The sequence below is a fragment of the Scomber scombrus genome, chromosome 11 (genome assembly GCF_963691925.1).
Source record: "Scomber scombrus chromosome 11, fScoSco1.1, whole genome shotgun sequence".
Taxonomy (NCBI): domain Eukaryota; kingdom Metazoa; phylum Chordata; class Actinopteri; order Scombriformes; family Scombridae; genus Scomber; species Scomber scombrus.
Window position 1 is genome coordinate 13,585,623 of NC_084980.1, and position 16,601 is coordinate 13,602,223.

The 16,601-nt window shown below is 37.6% G+C and overlaps 1 protein-coding gene across 1 annotated transcript in view; it reads right to left on the minus strand.

Annotated features, from left to right (window-relative positions):
• Nucleotides 1–2,427: 2,427 nt before the first annotated feature.
• klhl24a (kelch-like family member 24a) overlaps nt 2,428–16,601 on the minus strand; it is a 31,244-nt gene continuing 17,070 nt past the window's right edge. Inside the window, exons 5-8 of the mRNA XM_062428884.1 lie at nt 15,200–15,318; nt 6,384–6,572; nt 4,404–4,592; nt 2,428–4,322 (exon numbers count right to left, since the gene is read on the minus strand). Of these exons, the coding sequence (XP_062284868.1) occupies nt 4,122–4,322; nt 4,404–4,592; nt 6,384–6,572; nt 15,200–15,318 (698 nt within the window). The 3' untranslated portion in view covers nt 2,428–4,121. The remainder of the gene's footprint in view (nt 4,323–4,403; nt 4,593–6,383; nt 6,573–15,199; nt 15,319–16,601) is intronic.

Consider the following 16,601-nt stretch of genomic DNA (forward strand, 5'->3'; position numbering starts at 1 on the left):
TTCCTCAGAACTGCTCAGAACCGTGAATTAATCTGACCATTTTCCATAAGGATATTTAACTTTACTTAGAAATCAGTAACCCAATCACTGAATTCAAATATCACACAATGATGCAGGGAGCATAATTAGTAGTTTCTTAAGCTCAAGCAAGGACCCATGCCTTTTTCAACCAACCTTCATCCATATTTTAAGGCTTCTGCTACAGTAGAGTGGAGTGTCATTTTTAAAAAAAGTCTATTTGACTTGAAAAAGTATTTTTTGTTTTTGATGAACTTTGATATATTTTGTTTTCTTGTCAGGGAGTGTGGGTAACTTGACAAACTCAAAATTCTTTCTGCATTGTTCAGTTTCAGTGCAGACTAGAGACACTGTACCCATATAATATCTGTAAGAATGTTTGTGGTTTTGATGAAACCAAACCATAATATTGAGTATATAAATCATTAGTGTGAAGTAATGTGGCCTGTTTCAAGTAACATGGTTTAACACAATGGCTTATTAAAAAATTGTCAACATGATTGATTCATTCCTTGATGAAAAAGGAGATTCAACAGCCACATGGAGCAGATTGCAGTCATTTTAATGACACATTATACTGTATCTCTTGGTGCTAGTTGTTTACTAAAAATCTTTCATTTTGTGGTGACAACAGTAACAGTTTCAATCTTGCCCATATAATCATATAGCTAGAATAAATACATTTTTGTAAATTGTCCTAACATTTATGATGTGAAGACCATCTGTCACATCCAGTACAGCATTTTAAAAGAAACCCCTTGTTAAAAAGGATAATAATGCCAAAAATGAATACAAAAATAACAGACAAAAATTACAGTACTAGTCAAAAGTTTGGCCACACCTTTCCATTCACTTGAATGTCTATAAAGACACGGCTAAACCCTGTTAAGTAATAATTTCATTGTACAATTTAAAAAATGTTCTTCACCCTAAACTCTATAAACTTCCCTATAAATGTTTCATACATTATTCCACTCGTAAACCATTTATTGTGATGAAAGGAGACAGTACACAAAATTTGTTACAGAAAGAAAAACTTTATTGATGTTTCTCTTGTCAACCAATACAAGTCAACATACTGCAGTTTACAAAAACAAACAAACAAAGCTTTCTCGCAGTTACACCAAGAACCTCTGAGGAGAAAGCGCTGTTAGAATATCACATCATACACATGATTATAAAAGTTGATATCAAAATGATCCGATTTAATTCCCCTGCTGGTTTATTCTTTCATTAAGGCACACAGGACAACATTCTTCAATAAAGCCCCCCCCCCCACCCCCCATCTTACATGCACAATTTAACCATGGACATATTCAACAAAGTCACCTTTGGGATTAAATGAAACCCACTTTGGCTTATATCAGCATTCCTATTCAAATCCATCATTGAACTTTTAACGCGCAAGTTTAGTTCAGGGCATACCATTTACATGTGGCAGTCAAAATATTTCAGCAACACACATTCCCGCAACTCACCACAACAAGCAAACTAAACACAAAAATCAACAACAATGAATAATCTTATCAAAGTAAAACAATGTATGAAAGCCTCTACATAACTACAAATCAACATAAGATAGTGTTTGTGTTCCATTTTGAGTAAATACTCGGTGAAATCACAGACGCACACAAACTCAGATTCTCTCTCTCTTTCTCTCTCACCATTTATCTAACTCCCTCTCTGTTTCTTTACCACTTTCTGGTCCATCAGTCTCCCCTTGTTGGCCTCCTGAGTTACTCTTCAATGCACTGTAGGTGGGCCTGGGGGTATTTTCTTTTTTAGCTGGTATTACTGTTGAAGACCTCATGCTAAACTCACACTTCTAAGAAATAGCTCGGAGGATGATTTAAGCCGAAATACTACCTACCCTACCTGTTTTTGTCATTGTGACTGACAGACGGAAGCACATCCTGTTCTACTCAGGTTACATGTGGTTAGACGGCAACAAACATACTAACCTCCATTTTCAAACGTGACCCTCTTACTTAAACATACGAACATTGTTCTCTTGAGGGTCTTTGTTGTTTTTGTTGGTATATCAGGATCATAGCAGGCTGCGGCCAACAGGAGGAGCTGACAGGCCCTTCCACCATCTATTCCATACATCACATGAAAGCAAAGAACATTTACTGATACAGTAAAGAAAAAAAAAGAAGAAGAAAAGAATCGTCATATATTTCTACATTTAAAAGGGTTCTGTCAAAGTGCACAATTGGGGCTCTCAGTTACAGAAAAAAAACAATATGCAACCAAGTAAAAGATATATTTAAATACAAGTTAAACAAAGAAAAAAAAACATATTAAAGTTATATTCACAGCAATATATCTAGTCTATCAACACCTATTGTAGTAAAAGGTGACTTTTACTGACCAAAACCCTTGTCTTTCATAGTTCTTAATCCCCCCCCCCCCCCCTCCCGTGTGTGAGGTATAGCACTGCTACACACACCACCTTAGCTGACTAGTAAACACACATACACACCTGAAGGTATCTATGGTTACCCCGAGTTACATCTTTACATGTAAGTGTACAGGTGAGAGGTGCCAGCGTTGGTGAGCAGTTGTGTTAACAGAGCGCAGACATGCAATGCTTACACTAGAAGTCATTGATAAACCTCCGTGGCTCCAATACATCCAAACCAAGTTGTAAAAGTCACATACAAACATACACACACACTATACATGCACACCACATATTCAGAGCAGTCTTCGAGTTTGATCTACAAAGGCTTCTCAAATCTACAAAACCCACCCACAAGCCCACTACACCAATGAACTAGCATTGATATGAAACAGACACACTTAGCTAAAGCTACTGCACATATAATACAATAACACAAACATTATACACAATTTAAAAAAACACAAAAGTATAACTTAAAAAAAATTAAAAAGAAAATGTAGTAATGAGTGTAATAATATTAATGATAATGTAGCAAAATAAAGCTTTAAAGGAGATGTCATTGTGGATCAGAAAATGTGAGGTGATGACACTGCTGGAATAGGGAAATGGAAACACACATGGGAAGTGCAGCTAGGTGATAAGTGGAGTGATGCAAGGGGAAAAAAGGAAATGAGGACAAAGCTAATAGTGGATATGTTCCAGTATGTTGACTCAGTCTCTGCCATTTATCTCTTCTCTTCTCTGGGTCAACAGGTGAGAGCAACTATTTTTTATGACTACTGATACTGTGAGAGAGGTCATTTTTAGTATCACGAGAGAGTTTAAGAGTTAAAAAACAGAGGGCGATATTCTTTACCCGTGCTGGGCTATGTAGTGCTGAATATACATACAGTATCTGCAATGAAGCGCAGAGTGCACAGGGTTAGACATCTGACCTGGCCTCTGACCTCATCTGTCAGTCAAAAATAAATCCATCTAATTTTTCTTCTGCTGGCAGATTACTCTTGTCTCTATATGGAACTTGTCAATTTTTGCCTCAAGGCTTTGTTTTTTGTTCATTAGCACTGTGTAATCACGTGAGCTCATCTGTGACCTATATCTCAGAGTGATGTTACTTTGCACAGTATTGAAAACACAAGTGTTGGGAAGCGGCACATTCAAAATGTAGATCAGTTACTAATCACCTGCTTGTAACAGCTTTTTCAGTTAGTTTGAAAGTGGTGTTACAGAAAACTTAAACATGCAGTTAGAAAAGCAAACAATTATCATATAGAAACTTCAATTAGGTGTTCAAAAGGATCTCCATCCTCTACAGTCAGCATTACTCATTTTCTTTGCTTGACCTGCCAATTTTCTAATGATTCATTACTTCCCAACATTGTGAAGTTTCTAACTAATGTAAAGCACATCTGCCATCTGACTCCATGTTATTAGTGTCATCAACAACTGAGCACTTCCACATTAGGACTAAAATATGGATGTTACAGATTCACAGCATCACAAGTATTGCTACATGATGCTGTGAGAAAATAAATCACTGTGTTTGTGCTGTGCGTGGGGTGAAATTGAATAGCCCAAGCTTCAAAGAGTTCTTTATTGTGTGCACTCATATGAGTGTGTGTGTGTGTGTGTGTGTGTGTGTGTGTGTGGGTCTGTGTGTGTCTGTCTGTCTGTCTGTCTGTCTGTTGGTTTATGGTCACAGCCTGTGGTACTTGTCATTGTAGCGATGGATGGTTACACAGCCATGGTAGGAGATAGGCCGTGGCATGGCTGCCACTCCTGTGATGATGCCTGTTGACGGGTCATAACACAGGATGGTGTCTGTGGCTTCGCCATTTTCCCCTCTGCCACCAAGGATGAAGATCTTACCGTTACACACTGACATGCCACAGCTCTCCTGCAGGGAGTAACAGACAGACATTAGAGACAGCAGCTTCAGAGTAAATAAGTGCTCAGTTTTTTGCATTTAATGTCTTACCTGTTTGCTAAAGGTTTGTACCACATGCATCCAGTAATCCTCTGCGGGGTCGTAGCAGAATATGGATTTGGTGAGACCTCCACATACATATATCATGTTGTTGAGGGACACTGCTGTGATACAGCGCTTGGCAATGGGGATGTTGGCCCGTAGTAACCAAGTGTCAGTCTCTGGATCATAGCACTGGACCTGTGATATACAGTTACATGTAATTAAATGTGTTTGACTTAAGGGGAAAGTATAAAAAATATAACTTATATATATATACACACACACACACACACACGGGAGAAGATGTACAAATGAATGGAACTAAAAGCTGTTTTAAGCATAAAGGTTAGTTACAGTAAATGCATTTGAAAACAAAGAACAATCAATGAAAATGTCTTTAAAGAATGAAGATGTGTTTCAGAGGTGTTCTGGTATATGATATCACCATAATCTATAATGGGAAATAAAGCTGTTGGAAAAATCTTTTTCTTACTTGGCCAGTAAATCAATTTACTGTCTGATGTATTCTGAGACTAACATTTGTTTTATTTCAAATAAAAATCAATATGAGGTCTAAAAGTAAATTCAGAATCAATTCAAAGTCTTGAGTCTTTAAACTGATCAACTTTAATAAGAGGTGACCCATCATTAAAATAAATAGCCAACTGAGCAGATGAATTGTTAAGATTATTACTAGTACCAAACAACATACTACAAGACTTCTGCTTGTTTATTGTGATATTTGTTCAAAAATGTTTTTTTAATAACAAAGACAATTCTGATTGCAAAGACCTTTGAATTTTACTCATATCACAATGAGATGAATATATAATCATGTCATCTTCATATCATTGAATAGAACAATTAGAACACATTTTTGGAAATTCATTAATAAAAATAGAGAAAAGGTCTGAAAACTTTTCTTCTTCTGTGGTTTGACTGACTATTCAGTGTCTTGACTTGTGCTTTATTCTCCAATTGCTCTTTACAATAGCCTCCTTTCAAACAACGTTATCTCTAACTACAACTCATGTGAACAGCGTGTGAAAGTGTATGATTTCACTCCAACAGATGAGGGCCTTTGGGATCAATCAAGGACAGAAATCAAGAAGGAAAACCATTTCTACTGAAGTTTGTATTCCTGCGAATGCCACCATTTTCCTGTTTACCACCAGCGGCACAACAGTCAGTCAAAACAAAACAATTCCAGGGTAGCATGTCATTTCCTGACATCTGAGTTTATTTAAACAAAGTATTATACAGTGGCACCCCTCCTGGTCTTTGGAGCATTACTGATGCATTTTAAAGTAAGTCTCTTTCTTTCCATCTGAAAATGGTTAATCTGCCTTAAACTACTATTGTTTTCTTCCTGTACCATTCCCTATTTCCATCAGAATAATGTCACTAATACTGCATGGTTAAAAAAAATTGGCACAGAGATAATGATCAGCATGCAATTAATGCAGTAAAACTAGATTAATCTTGATCAACCAGACAACCCTGCTATATAAACTGTCAATCAGGGATGGTAAACTGAAAAAGATGCAGGTTATGTTTTTGTATCACACCAGTTTTATTTCAGAGGCTAAGAATGCTCAGTAATCAGACAGTGAAACTAAATTTAAATTCTTAAACTTGATTTTATTTAGGAAAATGTTATGTTTCGGAAAAAAGGCCACAACAGTCGACTAGGCATATTGATTTGTGTATTGGTTGTCTGAAGTTGCCTGTAAAAGGTGCCATGAGTGTGCCCATTAATGTTTCATCATTCATCTTAAATATATAATCTGAGTCTAGGTCACATAAAATTTTGCATATATGTTTCTAGACTACAATGAATGGAGTTCACACAACCCACTGACATGTCTACCCTGAGAAAAATGGGCTTTTGCACATCCTTTTTTCCTTTAAAAAAGGTATAATCTCTGAAAACTGTCATCACTATATGCTTAATTGTGTGGTTGGGGGGAGCACACATCTGTTTCCCACCTTGTCTGAACAAGTGTCGTCGTCTGGCCCTCCTCCTATGACAAAGAGCTTGCCGGCACAGCTGGCCACAGCTGGAGAGCTGACCGCCTCTTTCATTGGAGCCACCTCTGTCCAGCGGTTTGAGAAGGAGTCGTAACACTCCACGCTGCTCAAGCGGCTCTGGCCATCATAGCCACCTACAGCATAGACCTGAGGACACACACAAATGTATTTGGATTAGGGGAGTTGTAATTGCTTTACATAAGGCAAGATCAATCAAACGTGATGATTCCCTTTAGGAAGTATGTTTGAGTTCAAGCTTACTCACAAATACGAATAATAGTTTCTGCGTCAGCACAAAGAAAACTAGTCTATCAGGTTGAAGGATGAGGTTCTGCTCCAGTAAAAGCACAATTATCCCTGCCCTCAGCGCTTTTATATGCATAAACACTGCTGTGAAGCACCAGTGCATTTGATAACCTTGAACTTTAACATTGCTTTCAAAAATGTCAGGAACAACATAAAATTATCTTGAACCTTGTGTCATGGTGGTTTACAATGACTACCATCATTGTCATTTTAAGATTGAAGCTTCAAATGGGGCCTTTCAGATAAACATCAGGTTGTGAATTTGTGTTGCAATGTGTTGTCATAATGTTTTCATTCCTATTATAATTTACATTTCAATATATAATAAAGGATATTTGCTTTGTGTAATTGTAGGAATATAATGTTGTCATTTACATATCTTTTAGCAAGATATTTCAAAACCCTGTAAACAAGAGTAAAGTTCCCCCTTGGCAGTAGGGTCAGTTGGCCACATTTTGTAGATCTAAGATGTTATTGTTTGTTTTTTTTAGTTTGTAGCAGCTTGAATTTTCAAAGTGGCTGATGAAGTTCTGTCGAAAGCCATTTTCTGGATAATCCAATTTGAGCCACAAACAATAAACAAACATAAACCTTACTGGAGGCTGCAGCATTACAAAGTGGAGAATTGTTTTTGTTGACATAAGATATGCACTCTAACAAGTGCCTTATGGTTACACATATTGTTCTCTTGTAGAGCAAAGAATGTCAAAATAAGTAGAATTGGTAAAAGCATGGCGTAAAGAATTGTGAACATTTTTATTTAAATGAAACACAGTTTAAACATTTTTAAAAAGCAGGTATAAAGGTTGAGATTTTTTTAGATCACGTGTCAGGCATAGCACTGCATCAACAGGCTGATCTTATGCAAGAGAAAACCTTCAGGCTGTTCCTGTCTCTCAACAAAATCTTGAGCGTAAACAAGTACAGTGAAGAAAGAAACAAAATACAAAGAGAGATGAAGGGAAAAAGGGGGAACAAAAAGAGGGAAGTGCATGGGGTTCATGGATATTTGCATTCAGCACCTGACCTTGTTGATAGTACTACCGCTTTTTCCAACTGAAAAGTTTGAAACAGAGAGAGAAATCACAAACAATCTCCATGAATGACAACAACATGCAAGTCTTTTGATCTATGTGCCCATATATCTATGTGACAACTGCCACCGCCAAATAGATCAGATGAAAATTGTTTTTTTTTTTAACTCCATGTTTTTGATACTGCTGATAAAGAGCATTATATGTGGGTTCTTTGTTGCCACACATAAACGAGAGAAAACAATAGAGAGATAAGAAAGTTATGTGGCACTGAGAGATAAAGTTAATCAAGCACAAAATGAAAGTGTTTAAAAAGATTTTTCTTAACTGAAAAATAAAGTCCCCCTCCACTTAAAAAATGTTTTTCTTCTTGTTCCTACAGTTGGATGTTTGTGCTTCACTGAGCAGAGTTTGACACTTTTCACATTGATCTGCTGGAAAGTTTCTCTGTGCTCACTCAAAATCTGATTTTGAGGTGTGGGCCTATGATTGATAGCATATGATTGATTTCTGGAATCAAAACTAGTTTTGAAATCAATTCTGGTCCAGTATTCAACTTACACAAGTGTTATGTGGAAACCCGAAGCCTCCAGTGCACATACACTGAGTATGGCCTTTACAGTGGATCTCATGCCCAGCAGTTAAAATTTGGCTAAAATGACTGAAATTAGATAATATATTTACATACGGTCTGATTCACCCATATTACAAAACGCATTTCTTATTCATCACAATTGCTCATCTTGTGAGATTTCCGCCTCTTCCCCAATCCAATGGGGACTAATGCATGGTGATGCTAAAAGCATTGTCTCTCTTGACACAATGTCCTGGTTATGCAGGATATTTTATAGACGTCACTGTAAACACTTTCCATTGAAACTACTTTCAATTGGAAAATAGCCACTGTGAAATCTGTTGACATTTAGGGCCAAAAAGCTGAGGACAAAAAGGTAAATGAAATAATGTGTCTTTCCATATTTGGGGGGAACAGACCCTTTAACCTTCCAGTGAGGATATCCAGACACTAGCTTGTTTGAGGATGGTGACGGTAGGGAGTGGGGGTTGGGAGGGGGGTGGAGGTGGATTGGATTATTCCTTTTTTTTCGACCTCACCACTCTGCACTCACCAAATAAAACAACCTACATGGTTTTAATACACCATTAGAAAAAGCAAGTATGTCAATATAGGCACTTTTCACGTGAGCTCAATGATGGTAGCAAATACTCCATACCCATTTGAGACATGTGGCCGTCACTTAAATACCAAGCCGAACATGATTCATGGCTCTCTGTGGACAAACTCTCCAGCCACAGAACAAGAACGTTCACGGCTTATTATATCAGCATGTTTAAACACCAACACTGACTGAAGGATTAACAGTTTCCTAAACATGCAGAGAAGTGAGAAGTCATAACCACAAGAGACTCTAATAACCGAGAAAGAGAGAGGGGGAGACTGATAGGGAGACAAAGAAAGATAGAGAGAAAGAAAGAGCGAGATATTTATGATAGATGAGAACAGCCGTCACCAAGTGCAGACATAACAGGGAGAGGAAAACAACTGGTGACCTATTTTTGCTCTATGGAAACAAGAGCAGTACAACTCTTGTACAGCAGTACAAGATTTAACTTACAGTTACAGGAAGGAAGAATAAGTGAATGAATGTAATAGTCTCCACAAGTGTAGTAAGACTGACGTGCTTATGTGTGCAGGTTAGAAAATATTTGAGTTTCTCACCTAATATGCAAATTGTTGAAATAATACGTTTGGTGGAGACAGTGCAGAGGCCTTGCATGGAAATGTGAATATACAGTTGAAACCAGAAGTTTACATACACTGTATAAAAAGATATAACCTTTTTTTCTCACTGTCTGACTTTATATCAGACAAAACTTTTCCTGTTTTAGGTCAGTTAGGATTACAAAATTTATTTATATTTGCTAAATGCCAGAATAATGAGAGGGATAATTTTTTAGACAATTTTTTATTACTTTCTTCAAAGTCAGAAGTTTACATACACTAAGATTACTATGCCTTTAAACAATTTGGGAAAGCCCAGATGATGATGTGATGGGTTTGGAAGCTTCTGATAGGTTAATTGACAACATTTGAGTTCATTAGAGGCACACCTGTGGATGTATTTTAAGGCACACCTCAAACACACTTCTTCCTGTGCGTGTGACATCATGGGGTAATCAAAAGAAATCAGCCAAGATATCAGGAAGAAAATTGTGGAATTCCACAAGTATGGTTCGTCCTTGGGTACAATTTCCAGATGCCTGAAGGAGCCACGTTCATCTGTTCAAACAATTATACGCAAGTATAAACACCATGGGAATGTCCAGCCATCATACCGCTCAGGAAGGAGACGGGTTCTGTGTCCAAGAGACGAACGTGCTTTGGTGCGAAATGTGCGTATCAACCCAAGAACAAAAGCAAAAGACCTTGTGAAGATGCTGGCTGAAGCTGGTAAGAGAGTGTCATCATCCACTCAGCGAGGAAGAAGCCATTGCTCCAAAAGCGACATAAAAAAGCCAGATTACAGTTTGCAAAATTCCAGCAAACTATTGTGAGAAGCTTGTGGAAGGATACCCAAAACGTTTGACCCAAGTCATACAGTTAAAAGGCAATGCTAACAAATACTAATGAAATGTATGTAAACTTCTGACTTTGAAGAAAGTAATAAAAAATTGTCTAAAAAATTATCTTTCTTATTATTCTGGCATTTAGCAAATATAAATAATTTTGGTAATCCTAACTGACTAAAAACAGGATAGTTTCGTCTGATATAAAGTCAGACAGTGAGAAAAAAAGGTTATGTCTTTTTATACAGTGTATGTAAACTTCTGGTTTCAACTGTACGTACATGCTCATTATACAGGCATTTTTACACACTCATACACTCAACTGGAGCATCAGTGTTGTACATCAGAGTGGGAAATTACAGACTGAATGAGGAAATGACTGGGTTCAAACTCAAGAGGAGGAACTCTGGGGAAAAAAACAACACTGACACATGTCGTAAAGAGACACATACCATAGGTTTCTGAGATAAGAGGAGAGACATAATCTGGAATGAAAACAAGATGAAACGTTTTCACTGGAAATGTTTAACTAACTAACCAATCTGTAAAAAAAAAAAAACACAAAATTGAAATCGGATAAATACCACAGACAAGAGCAGAGTACTGTGGAAAAATGATACCAAAATAAGCACTAGAGATAAGATGATACAATTTAAGACAATTTACACAAACAAATAAAAGTTTTCCTTCAGAGAGAAGATGTAATTTATCTCCAGTCAGGAGAATGGCCAGTACCTAGCTTAAGACACTTAAAAGGATGAAGCCATTTCACTCTCAACTCTCAAGAGTTTGTTAAAGAAAGAGAGAGACAAAGAGAAGAAGATTTGAGAAGAGGAGGACAAAACTACATGTGTGTGACAGACACAGGAAGTGGTCAGAGACAAGAGCCTCTCTGGGGGTTTAACCATCTCCAAGGAATTTGTTTTTTCGAGAGAGGGCATAAAGTTTGTGTGTGTGTGTGTGTGTGTTTCTGAGTGCATATATACTGTGTAGGCACTACATATGTGTCACTGCTGCATGTCTGGCCAATTTAAACTTCTAAGTTGCAAAAAAAAATTCTACTATGCGTTTGCCTAATTTTAGCATCAAATATTTTTTTAGCTGCAGATTTAAAGAAGTTTAAACTTGGTTTCCTGTAATGATCTGTAACTGTAACATGGAGATAAGTTAATTGGCAGCCATATCAGTCCAATTTGTTTTCATTGTATCTTGATACATGACTCAAGTTGGAGTTCATTATTGACTTTAACAGTCACAGTAACTGTCCAGCGGATTACCTCACAGTTGTGGAGAGCTAGTGTGTAGTTTGACTGTACACACACGCTATTGTGTTTGTGGTTTCTGTGGCAAGGCAGTTAAGCATTTTGGGTGTTGTTTACAAGTCATAGAAAATCCAATACTGATTGGCTACAGTGAGTCCTCCAAAAATAAGAAAAATATGTTCTCTCAGTCCCTGCAGATGACAGCAACCTCTCCTGAGTCGTGCCCTTTCTGAGTTTTTACATAAAGTCCTGTTTCAGCCCAAAGTTTTCCAAAAATACTTGCGTCCATGTTGAATACAAGTGTGTGCACTTGTACACATGATGACTAAAGCATACACATGACTGTTTGTTAGCCTGAGTCATGTCTGTTTAATGTTCTGCCTGTTTCAACAACACAATCAATGGCCGTTCTTCTTTTTGCAACACTAATAACAGATAATTACAGTTCAGAAACATTTCATGAGTTACATATATCACTGTAATACCAGTGGTCCATTATCAGAGTCTTCATCACCACAAATGCTGCCACTTGACCATGTAGTTTAAAAACACATGAAATGTTAGAGTATCGCTGTAAACTGAAAAAACAGGACACAGCCTTGCACTGTATACATTTAAGTGTGCTGTGTTATGCCTGTGTGTGCAAACCCAGCAGAGCAGAGACACATGAAGCATGATACGGGATGATGGAGTGAGCTAGTCCTTAACTTGGAAGTGTGAGGTACTGGCACACGTCCACTAAACTCCCAATGCCCTGAAACAAGAATGTCCACCTGGCCCTCTACTACACTCTAAATAAAACAGCTCAAGAGCAGAAGCAGCAATCGAGGATCAGTAACCAGGTCACGTGTAGATATAAACTTTGCTCAGATTTCATTACTTGTGCCCGTCCTTTGGTTATAATGTGACACTTGACATGTCATATATATCTGAATCAGAACCAACCAAAAGTAATTAATCCTAAATAAGATCAAAAAAAGACTTTAAAATTGCTCCATGTTTGAATATGCAAAATATATTCTAAGAGAGAAGAGCTGCTACAGTTGTACATTTTAAACATTAAATAGAAGAGAATGAGATGCCATGTGCAAAATATTGACCAGATGTAAACAGCATATGCAGTGTGCAATTAATAATTCTAATAATAATCACATCAAGATGATCAAAGATCACAAATGTGCAATGTGAAATTATATATATAATACTGGGGGCTCGGATGATTCAACTGATATATGACAAAATGTTGAAATGAAAATGTTTAAAAATTGCTACAAGATCTACCAGAATTAATAGAAGTGACGGTTTAATGTTTAATTAATTTCTATGTGTGGGGTAAGTAATAGGTAAATTACCTGCACTGCTTCAGTGAGTCAGTTTTAAATAAAAGCAAACTTCCTGCTCTCTGTTGAATTCTGCTTGTATGTATCCAGGATGTGAGACGAGTTGCCACCCGTTGTTTACAAACCCTGGAGCAACAAACGGATGGCTCACATACAAAAAACATGTATAGTGTCATTTCTTGTTACAAGGTGATCTCACAGACCAACGTGGATGATCACTGAAAAGCCGACAGCAGACTATAGTCAAATGTGACTGAAATGATATGAAGTAGCTTTTCTGCCACGTGTGAGTTACTGAAGTCTTAGACTAGATACTAAATGTCAATCATCCCTGAGTATGCAAAACCTGTCTAAGGTTTTGCATACTGTCTAAAAACTTCTTTTTTTCCCAGGCCTACAGGTGAAGCCGGCTCAGACTACAGCAGTTTTAAAATCCTAAACGATTTTGAAATTGAGTTGCATCACACACATAAGCAGAAACTCCACATACATTCTTCTTTCTAATCTCTAACATGCAAACACTATAATATTTGAAAATAATGGCAAATCACACACTACAGGATATTAAGATTATCATGCCAGAGGGAGCAAAGCACCACCTCACATTATCTCATGGGGAAACAAGATGTTTAAAAAATGGAGACTGACATGGTACAACAGCTTGCTTTTCAGTGAGAAAAAACAAAATCAGACAGTTAATGAGTCTGAATGAAAAATTGTTTGGGGAGACACAGTCAGTACAAGTTGTCTGTTCTTTAGGGAGAACTGGAGGGTAGATTGTAGCTGTCTGACTGCCTGATATTAATATCTTTCAACAGTAGCATGCAAGCTAATGTTAGCCTCAAGGGCTCGAATGTTTACTGTTGCTTGGCAACACCATCAGCAGTACTGTCAAATCCTCGTAGACTTGTCTCTCTTATTGGCTATTGTGGTCCCACCATGGATGCATAAAGAGAACTGGATACAGGAACAGCGCCAGACTTTCAAGCTAATTTGACCTTGTGGCCAAACCATGTAATTGTAACTGGTCCAAAAAGACTCTTTCCCATAGACTTACACTGTGAAAGAGACGTCTGCAAATCAGTGGAGACATTTTTCTGAGCATCACAACCCCCGCGAAACGACTCGTTTCATAATCAGAACTTGATCCATTTAGTCCAATTACATTTTGAAAGTTCATTTTGTTTTATACCCATTTAGGTTAGCCTGAAGGCTTAACTGGAAGTTAGCCACCTCAGCCAGTGGAAGTCTGTAGTGTGTTTTCATCGAAGTATTTCTTTACGGCTAGAAGTGACTTTTTTGGCTTCATGTGACACTCGGCAACTTTCATAACTGTATCTAGTTCTCTTTATACATACATGGGTCCTGCTCGGAAGGTAGTGATGTGATCATCCAGATTTTATATTCTAACAAACATGTTTGAAATAATTGACAGATGAGTCTGTGAGCAGTTCTAGTTCTAGTGGTTTAAGATTAGATCTCTAAACCCTTTACATTACCAGATAATCTGGGCTGAAGACTGACACAGAGCAAGGTCCCAGACCAGATTTCCCCTCTGAGATAAATTGGCCCAAAACTCCTGTAGTCTGAATCCAACTTCAGAGAGTCTGTCTAACAATGAGTTGAGACACGATATGAATCAAAAGTAGTAGTAAAAAAAAGCTCCATGGAAGATTCCACTACCTTTACAGCAGGTGGTTCCACATTATTTCTTCACTGTGAAAATACCCACGTTTGTAGTTTGCCTCAGGTCAGGTAGCAACCGGTAATTAAGACAATGATTATGCAATGCATCGTCATCTTAATCCTCCAAAGCGCCCCTGACTGCAGTTTCTACAAGCGTGCCTTACATTTTCCTTAAAATCTCAACCATTACTTTATTGGAAGTGTATGTGCTGGATTTATACTTGTGTTATACGTGTGTTGGAGAGTTACACCGTAGCTCTGTTACTACGCTTGTAGATCTCCGTGGCCGTACTGTAGGTTACACAAACATTGATGAGTACATCTTTAAAAAAAACATGACGTGTCAGGGCCATGCTGGCTATGAGATACTTTGTGGAGGCTGTCTGAACTATAACTGGCCAAATCATTTGTGACACAACTATCTAATGCTGCAATGGTGCTATTAAGCGGTAAAATCTGACACTGAACTATAAATAATCTCCTCTATAAGAGTCATCTATGGTGAGGATCTTATGCACCCTGGAGCAGAAGCATGAATCCAGCTTGAGGTCCGTCCTTACCTTGCCCAGTAGGACGCCCATCTTGTGTCTCCAGCGGCCTTTGTTAAGAGAAGCCACTCTGATCCACAGGTTGAGTTGAGAGTTATACATCCACACGTCCCTGCTGTTGATACGACCACCTGAAAACACAAAAATGAAAACATTTCAGATGTTGTCAATGGTTAAAACTATTGGTGTTCAGTTTAAGTGGAAGAGCCCATAAGTAAATTTAGCACTAAATAAGCCAGATCATTATTACTACTACAGGTATAAGATTTGATATAAATATGAAGTTTAAAAATAAATCTGAGTTGCTCTTGGGGAAAAGGCAGCTTTGGATGGTGTGTTTATGTCAGGGCAATGATTTATCTTCTAACTGGGGCAGTTGCATGAGTCTTATCTGATTTTTCTACTTATAAGGTGAACACATACACAATCAGGATCTTTTGCTGCAAACAGAGCGATGGCATATGTCTACATTCCTTGCCAATTGTCCCTGAGCAAACATGCACTGTAAAGAGCTGTAGAAATTTGGCATTCACCTGACTGGGTTAAAGTGTGACCCATACATGTTTTTAACAAGCTGTGATACCTGCCCTTGTCTCTCAACAATCTCTTCACTCCACCACAATCAAATACACACATCTGTCTGTTGATTCTGCATAGACTGAGGTAAGGAAAAAAATTGATCTTTTAAAAATGCACAGTATACACAAGGACTTTTACTTAAGTTGAAGAAGACAAAGTTTGTATTTTCCAAGACTCTTTTGGAAAAAAAAGGGTTACCACTGTAGTTTTGTCTTATGGCTTTTATCCCCTTACAAAAAATAGTTCAGGAGAAGTATATATGTTGGAGCACAGGTGTAGCACGGATACCAACAATACTTAAACACATAAACAAACGCGACTTAAATTTGACAGTTATATCAGTTAATGGAGATTATGAAAATGAATAACAACTGCCTTTAAATCACACCTCTTCCTCTGAAACTTGACACTCTCATGATAAGAGGTCAAATCCAAATATTTCTCAATCATTTAGACATTTGGTTCTGTCAGTGTTTGCAAGTTGCTGTTAGGTGTATTCTTTGCTTCAAATACATGTGGGTGGTAACATGGAGCAATGCTAAGGCATAAAGAAAATCTGCCAGTGTAAACAAAGGTGTCTAGACAGACAGAGAGTTGTCAGGATTTTGTTTCATCTCAATTAAAATCAGCTCTAATTACCGGTTTGCCTCTACTGCTTTTTGTTGCTGGGGGAAATATGGAGGTAATTAATGTTCAGTAATTCAGTCATTTTAAATTACACTGTGGTGGAGCTGAAACGGTTAGTCGATTAATTGATTAGTTGAATGGTAGAAATTGAATCAGAAACCGTTTAAAAAATGGATTAATCATTCTGAGTCAATACAAAAATTCTCTG